The sequence below is a fragment of the Fringilla coelebs genome, assembly GCF_963513975.1.
Source record: "Fringilla coelebs genome assembly, chromosome: 12".
Classification (NCBI taxonomy): Eukaryota; Metazoa; Chordata; class Aves; order Passeriformes; family Fringillidae; genus Fringilla; species Fringilla coelebs.
The window spans coordinates 8247519-8256380 of record NC_140038.1 but is presented as its reverse complement, the minus strand read 5'-3'; the positions used below and the strand labels follow the sequence as shown (position 1 = coordinate 8256380).

Here is an 8862-nt window from a genome sequence, read left to right as displayed (position 1 = left end):
GGCTTTTGGGGTACCGCGGGCAGGGTGTGCTCCCCAGGGCGGTCGGGCCGGCTCCCCTCCCCTGCTCTCCCTTCCCCGCGCAGCCGGGGCTCCCCGTGGTGCCGCTGCGGGCTCGGGGAGCGCAGCGGGTGCGGGCGGGCGCGGCTGCCCGGCAGGGGAGGGGGCCGCCCCCGCTCTCGGCTCTATAATGCCGGAGCCCCCTCGCCCAGCCGCGCCGCATCGCTCCGGCTGCCGCAGCAGCCTGAGAGCGGCTCCGCTCCCTCCCCTCCGGCCCGGAGACGCTCGCGGATTAGGGAAGGGAGGGAAATCCATCAGGCGAGAGGCAGGTCGGGGAGGCGGGCCGTCAGCATCCCTCCGCTCCGCCCGGGCCGGCGGCGCCGTAGGGCGAGCTCCGGTGCGGGCGCAGGAAGGGGCCGAACTGCCGGAGGTGCCCAGGGCGCCGGCGGCTCCCAGCGGCCCGGATCCGCGGCTGGGGGCTGGCGGGGCTCGGCGGCGGGAGAAGCCGCCGCTGCTGTTGGCGCGTCCGTCGCTCGCAGCGCCGGCTCTCCCGGGATGGGCCTCCAGGAGCTGGCGGTGTGGCTGCTGGCGGCGGCGGGGCTCGTGCGCGGTGAGTGGGCGCCGGCCCCGCGGGCAGCGCCGGGAGCCGCGGCGGGGCGGGTGGGTCGGGGCAGCCCCGGGTGCTCCCGGCACGGCGGCTCTCCGGCCCCGGCCGTCCCCTCCCGCCCTCTGCCAGCCTCCCCGCTGCGGGGGGTCGCCCCCGTCCCGGGCCGTACTGAAGACTGGCTAGCGCTGGGACCTGCCGGGAAGGGACACGGGAGAAGGACGGTGGGGATGGGGGACCGAACTCTGTCAAGGGACTTAAATGGTGGATGTCCCGGGGCAGAGGCTGCGGCTTTTTGTGGGGCGAGTTGGGGACGAGAAAATCGGGAAGAGGGAGGTCGGTCTGGAGTGGGACAGGGAGGTCTCACGTCCAGAGAACCTGTTCCTACCCTGCCGCACATTCCCCTTCATTCGAAAACTGCCTGTGTCCCTAGTCTACTCTGTTCCATCCACGTAGACCTGCTCCTTCTCTCCACAGAAAGACGGCAGAATAAGCATCCTCCTTGGATTTGAAATGTAAAAAGGACAGAAATCCCTAAATATTAGCATGTATATTAATGTGGTGTCTATCATCTCTGCCAGGAACACCGTACCTCGCTGCATTTATAACTGCATGAACAGAGAACAAAGAGGAGAGTACTTGCCCCAAAGAGTTCTCTGTCTGAAGCAGCCCGAGAGCAATGCTCAGTTTAACCTGTGGCCATTTTTCTCCCATTGTCTTGCTGATGCCTTCTGCCGTATTTCTGTTCTGCTTTTCTGGTTATAGCTATGTCAGGACAGGTGTCAAATCACAGCTACTCTATTTCCTCTTCATCACTTCTTGCTGCTGGACCGAAGGGTGTATACATTGAGAAAGCAGCATTAGCATTTAGAATGTATCACTCCTGGCCAGTCAAGAAATTATCAAAGAGGCAATCCCCTTTATAGGCTGGGATGAACATTTGTGATTAAGATTTTGTTATAGTAGCTAATGAACTATTTTAAATACAGCGGCATTTTTTCTGGGAGTGCAGCAGGTGTAATAAAAGATACATAGTATCTGATAGGAGTGAAAAAGCCTGCCTGAGCTTTTTCTGATGTGGAATCCTTATTATTTATCTTTTTATTCCTGTGCCCAAAGAATCTCTGCAAGGAGAGTTCCAAAGGAAGCTTTACAAGGAGCTGCTGAAAAATTACAATCCATTGGAGCGACCAGTTGCAAATGATTCCCAGCCACTCACTGTCTATTTCACTCTCAGCCTCATGCAGATCATGGATGTGGTAAGTCTGTAACCTTTTAGGAAACTGTTTAACAAAGGGTGGATTTTTCCCTTCCTCGAAGGGACATTTGAGATAGTAAAGGAAGATTACAAGAAATTGGAAAGCACAACTACTTCAAGACACAATGTCAAATTTTGTCTGCATCTTTAAAGACCTAAACTTAGAAGTAAAATTTACCTATTTCTTAGATCTCTTCACAGAAATTCCCAAAGTTTTTAGCATTAGAAAATATTTCAAGGGGAGCTCAAAATGCACGCTTTGTCTTTCGAATCCTTAACTGTCCTTAGAACCAACAAGCAGTATAGTCTGGGAGGGATTTACAAAACCAAAGTTTTTGACTTCTGGTGGTCACTTAAGAGCTGCCTATTTTGGAAGATGGAGGGGAGAGGAAATCCCGAACAAAATCCAAGTTGTGTTATTTCCTTTGGTATGTAGACAAGATTGCTACATTCTATATGCTTAAATAGCTACTGTATTTACAAGCACACTTGATTGGTATATCAATAGGTATTCCTGTGCTGTGCTTGTACAATGCACTGCAGGATCTTTTTGCTAATTTAAGCTTCACTCTGTCATGGTGGCACAGAGATGCAACTCAGCATATAAGTGCATTTACAGTATTTGTTTTTACTGAATTCAACTAGCTGTGACAACTAATAAGGAAGTCTTAAAAATGTACTTAACCTCAAAATTCCATTATCTTCCCATCAGATGCCTAAAGTTCAAGAGAGAGTGTTAATTTCTTCTGGAGTTGTCAAATTTAATTAAAACCCATACAAAATGAAAGGAAAATATCCACAGATCACTAGCCAATCTGGTTGCAGTCAATGACTGGCAGTCTTGGCTAACATGTTTCAAAACGGAGCTTTTGATCCTGTGTGCCTGTCAAGAACCACACTTCACAGTCAGAAACCTTAGGTATTTCAACTGGCTGTTTAGTTACAGCTCATTCTGCTTGCCATAAAACTCACTGCATTTCGTTCTCTGAGATCTGGGATTGACAGCCAAAGAAAGAAACCAACCATGAAGTAAATTAAGCTTCATGCTATAAAACAAATGAGTTTTCTTCATTGTCAACAAGAAGCAAATGCTGGTGGGAATGACAGCTACTTGCAATAACAATTACTGGTTTAACAAGCTAGAAACAAAACATGTCACCATCACACTTTCCTGTAGTTTATACATTCACTTTAATGGCTTCTCAGCTGATAGCCACTGAGTCTAATTGGGAGTTAGACCTCTCCAGAGCCAATCCATCAAATCCCTGCCAGAACAGATTGAGCCCTGCTGGATCCTGGTTGCTGTAATTCCTTAGGTGAAGCCTCTTCCATTCCACTCTGACTTTGCTGACAGGAAAAGGGAGACAGTACATGAAATATTTTCTAAATACAATGCATGTTCCCTACGTTGTATTTCTAGTTTTAACCTGTCCTATTAAAACTAGAACTTTGCTACCCCATGGTTTCAGATATGTTTTTCTTTTGATGGTATTTCACATTAATATGCATGCTAGTATCAGCAGTACATAATGAGGGATCTGTAAGTGCCAATTGCCCCAGCTTAGTGGAGTTCACTAGAAAATACAGTTAATTAATTGTCTAATGAGAATGCAAGCTGGCATAGTAAATTAAACAAAATGTTTCTAAATGGGCAAGAAAAGCAGGAGCAGCACAAGAGAAACACAGTTTGTGGATTTATTACTGAAGAGAGGAACTAGGAAACTAGGAGTGCTTAGAGAAGAAGTGGGAGTACATAGTAGGCCTGAGATACAGCAAAAGAATTCAGAAGAGGGGTGGAATTTAGATGGAAGAGGATGGGATGTAAAATGGAAAGTAAGAGGTTTGAAAGAGTGCACTTCAAAAAGAAAATTCTTAAAGAGAAAAAGACTACATCATACCTTAGAGGAAGGAGAGGAAGAAGGGTTAATGGATGGTCATAGCTTCAGCACAACTTCAGTAAAAATAAAGAATAGGATGTAGATACGCTATTTATTTTTCTCTACTTCTCACCTCATGGAGACCCCTCAGTCTGCACATAAAACTGGTCTTTGGCTTCTATTTGTCTGGTATTTTTTTTCAGTGCTGGCATGGAATCTTAACCTAACTTAGGCTTAGGAAAATTTCCAGCATATATAGTTTTGGAAAACAGATTACTGAAATATACTGATATAATTTCCACACTGAAAAAAATTACAGCCACCACATTTTGAAACACTGTATGGAGGTAAATACTTTCTAACAGTGTTGTATTCTCTTGTAACATCCCTCTCAATAATAGTATCAGAGGAGAACATTCAGTCACTGCCTATTGGTTTGGAGGCAACACTAGGAATAGACACAGCAGCAGTGCTTTTCCTACTCTGCTACATCTCATATAGAATAGTGAATGGCATAGAAAAACAAATGCAGGGAGCATGAGGGTGTGAGGTTTGTGCCTAGCCTAGCATTTTTACAATTGACATATCGGTATCAACTGTCAGTTAATACAATTCAGAGAAAGTATCAAAGGGTGTTTCATCCCCAAAAGTCAGAAGGTGAAACCTTACAAATTAAGTGGTCACAATTTATAATGCAAATGTCTGCTCTGAGACACAAGCATGAAGAACTGGAATACACTGAGGTATACAGTGATAGTTCAAACACAATACTGAATTTTCCTAAATGAGTAGGAAAATCACAATCTTATTTTAGTTTGGACAGGGCCTCTGGAGGTCATCTTGTCCACTCCCCTACTGCAAAGATGTCTTAAATGGGTCATGTTACTCAGGACTGTGTCCAGTCAAGTGCAGACCACTTTGATAGCCTTCCTGGCTCCTGTCCAGGAGTTTCCACAACCTTCCTGGGCAGTCAGTATTCCACTACCATCACGGTAGATTTTTCCTAACATCTAAGCACAACTTCCTATTTTTCCAACTTGGGAACAGTACAAAAGCATTCTAGAAAAAAATGAGACATCTTTCATTCAGGAAAATTATTATTATTATTATTATTATTATTATTATTATTATTATTATTATTATTATTATTATTATTATTAATAATAATAATAATAATAATAATAATAATAATAATAATAATAATAATAATATACTTTTGGTGAAGTATCCCAGATTTCTTGACCATTTGCAGCAAGGTGTGTATATTTCTGAATAACATGGCAGAAAGCTAGGGAATGAAATCCTGGTAAACACATGTGTCAGAACTCTTTCTTTGAGGGGCTGTCAATGGTTCACTCTCAATATATAAGGTTTTCAGCTTTCTGTCTGGAATCTAGAATTTTTACCAGCTTTCCATATGGAACTTGGGGCAGCACTTTGGGAGCGTCCTAAGCTGATCTCAGCCTTTGCTACTGAAGAAATCTGAGTCCTGGGCTCATGCTCCCACAGCTTTGACTTGCACCACTGCCTCTCTGAGTGAGAGTTACCTTATCCTTTTTTGAGGGGTCAGTTCTCTACATGACCTGTACTTTGGGTTTAGATTAGCTAAAACTGCTCACAAAATTACCTGTGGTGGTTCTTCACTTAACATGTCATATGTTTCAAAAAACACAAGCGAGCTCTATCTCTGATTCAAGTTGCAAAACCTGGGAGAATGCTGGATCAATACCATCTTAGCTTGTGATTTCTTCACAAGACTCATGGTGACAAACATTTTGGTGGGTATGAGTGTGACCATTTTGGTCTACTCTGATCATAAATTAGTTAATTTTTAGAATCAACATTTGATAATTTATTTAAGAAAGTTGAATTAAGCTACTTATCTACATGAATATTCAAATTCTTACTTATATTGCATAAGACTACTTAAGAATCTTTCATGGTTCTTGAAGACACTTGCTGGCTAACTAAATAATTTACTACACAACAGTTTTTGCTTATTTTCCAGTTTCTCCTGCTCCCTTTTTTAAAAATTTCTAGTTAGGGGAAAGAAAAGCACTGAATAGTTGTTTGTATGTAGTAAGCAGCAGCAGAATCTCAAGGGAAATCCTGTTCCTTTAGGCTGTTCAACTCACTTGTGCAGACCAAAGGATAAATGAAAGCATGAAACTTTCTTACATTTATCTGAACTTAGTCAAAGTTTGCTTATCCTACATTGCCCTTGGTTACTTGCATGACTTAGTTTTATATATTCAAGGGCTTTTGTCCTTGTTTTGTTTTACACAGTGAAGTGATCCAGCTGACTACAATGACTTACATACAAGGCTTTGCAAAGCCTCTGCATAAGGATCAGCAATTCAGTATTTGCAATCCAATACCCCAGACCCACTGGGCAAGACAGTAATGTCAAATATCTTGAAATTTTGAAAAGAAAATTATGCTGTCATTCAAAGAAGCATAACAGCTTCTGTAAAGAAGCAGACTATAAAACAAACATCTTGCCCGCCAAAAAAAGGGAAAAAAAAGAAGAAAAAAAGAAATTTAAATCTGGAAAATGAATAAAACCAACCAAATCAAGAGGCTCATTGAAAAATGGTGCTAATGAAGTTCTTAAGCTGTTTATCAGACCTCAGCAGCCTCTTTGCAAACAATGGCTGTGGCAGAAGCTCATCAGATCTGCATTATTCTTTTAATTTTAGTATTCATTAGAAAATATCTCTCTGAGCTTTATTTTCTTCTCAGTTCGCTGCTTGAACTTTTTTCCCCAGCATGGTAAAGGGAGAAACTGTTTGCACTTTTATCTTGCAGCCATTTCCATCCCACCATAATTTATTCCTTAGAGTTTAGAGAACTGGAAAGGTGCTGGGATATGCCTTCTGATATTTTTAGTTAGTTTAATAGCATGAAAGATACTGGATTATTACAGAAAACAGACTATTTTATTTTTCCATGAAATCTGAAGAACAGATCAGACAAAAGACTAAAATATTCTTATAATTGCTCTACTTTAACAACTCTCCCTACCCTTCTGTGGTGAGATATTAACATACTAAGAGAAACTGCCACCTTATTTCTGTGATATTTGTCCATCTTTCCTGTGCTTCTAAAGATGAGATCTCCTGGATTTTTTAACTCTTCTGTCAGCATTTCAGTTAGTCTCCTCTGTGTTTAGATCTGGAAAGATATTTTAAACACAGGAGGATGTGTAGGATGGAATGGGAAGCAATGAATGTACACTAATTAAAGGCAGTTTGCAGGAAGGAAAAGAGGACTGACTAAAGGCTATAAAAAACTCTCCTGATAATAGTTCACTTGAGGACATTAGAGATGTCCATTGTATGTGAAAATCAGAACTAATATTCTGCTTTCTGGTTCCACCAGAGACATGTTTGGAACTTTTTTGTATACGAATCAGCTGGGGTTTTTCTGTTTGTGAGGGTTTTCTTTCTAATATGAGTAAAGTGAAGCAGTTTCTCAGACATTTTTCTTATTCTTTGTGATATAAATAATCAGTTTGAATAATAAAAACTCAGTACCTCATATTTTGTTTCCTAACTGCATTGGTATGGATGCCCCATTAACTTTAAAAGTGACTAAACATCTACTTCTATGTCAGTTGTGATGAAAGGGGCTTGTAACCTTCCTGTGAAAAGCATGGCTAAGCTGCTAGGAAACAGATTCCTCTTTGCCACTGCTGTAGAGCACAGGGACCACCACATAAAGCTTTCACATTTTACACAGTGCCTTTTACTAGACTAACAGAGCCTGCAAAGTCACATCATCTAGTAATTATTAGTAGTCCTCAGTAATCAGCTAATGAAACAAAATTACACTGCAAGATGTAATTCCTGAGAGCCAGATCTGGATAATACTTGGTCTTATACAAAGTTTTTCATTTACAGACATTTGGAGATGACATGAATATATTCCTTGTAATATTCAGAGTTGTTCCTTTTATTAAAAAGACTGTCATGTTCAAGTACGAGATGAAAGAGGATGCCACTATTTGATAGACAGGTTCACATGTTTTGTTTTGACCAATATGGATCAGCTTGTTGTGATCTGTGGTAATTTGCTTGGAAAGATGGAAAGACCTGTATTTCTTCATAAATGTTCTTGTCCTTGGCTAGTGGAAGGATCTGGCTCCCTGCAGTACCAGGGCTAGCTGAGCATTCCCAGGCCTGGGGCTGCTGGATGCTTTCCCTGCTGTTCCTTTCCTGGGAGAGCCACGGGCTGTTCTAGCCCAGGAGCAGCCCTGGGTGCACGATTTGGTCTCTGCTCCCACAGAGCAGTCACCTGCTCCACAAACCTGCTGCTCCTTGGGAAAGCCTCTTCTGCTGTGCACAGAACGAGGGGAGCTGCCTTGGTTCCTCCTGTTTGCCTCTGACTGCAGTGTCACCATGCATGAGAAGGGAGTTCACATGCAGGTGGCTGCCCCTGCTGAACACATTTCTTTTCTGGGAAGGCTTCTGGAAGTGCTGTGGGAGGATACTGTGGGCTGGGTAAATTATGTGGGGAACAGCAACTCCCAAGTAACCATCACAGCCCCAGCCCCACTGCTGTGGTGTGATCTGTGTGGGTCTATAAGTTGGCAGGAATGTGCTGCAGCAATTTCGGGGATGATGGCAAGGGAAGGCAGGAAATGCTGCTAAAGCAGCATGGTATTTCTGTTCCTGTCCTGTCTCTGGTCAGGGCTGCATTCTCAGTGCCCTGTGGATACAGTGCCTGCTTTTCTCTCAGGAAAGCACACACTATCAAAAGTTTCCAGTCATTTACAAATCTAACATCGCTGACAGCAGTTGAACAAAGTATTACCAATGGATTGGAAGCAAACGATTCTGTATCTCCTAGCAGCAAATTAACATAAATACCTTCAAATGTTAATTACTTCAAATTTAGATGATACAGATGTGAATTCTTCAGTTTGTCCTGAACTCTTCATATTCAGTAGCCTAAATAGACTACTAAACAATCCAACTGTTCCCAATCTAAATATACGTGAGTTACAAAAATGGAACAGAAAGCAAGGAAAGAAAGGAAGAAAGAAAGACCTCACAATGGGTAGGCAGCAAGGAGCCTATTTGGACAAGCACTTATATGGAAAAAGAAATCTTCTAAAAGTCACT

General features: G+C 42.7%; 1 protein-coding gene across 1 annotated transcript in view; it reads left to right on the top strand.

Moving 5' to 3' along the window:
- Positions 1 to 552: 552 nt before the first annotated feature.
- The window catches only part of CHRFAM7A (CHRNA7 (exons 5-10) and FAM7A (exons A-E) fusion), a gene marked incomplete at both ends in the record, with an annotated part of 33109 nt that continues 24799 nt past the window's right edge, over positions 553 to 8862 (top strand). Inside the window, 2 exons of the mRNA XM_084213720.1 lie at positions 553 to 607; positions 1721 to 1860. Coding sequence (XP_084069846.1) covers positions 553 to 607; positions 1721 to 1860 — 195 coding nt within the window. The remainder of the gene's footprint in view (positions 608 to 1720; positions 1861 to 8862) is intronic.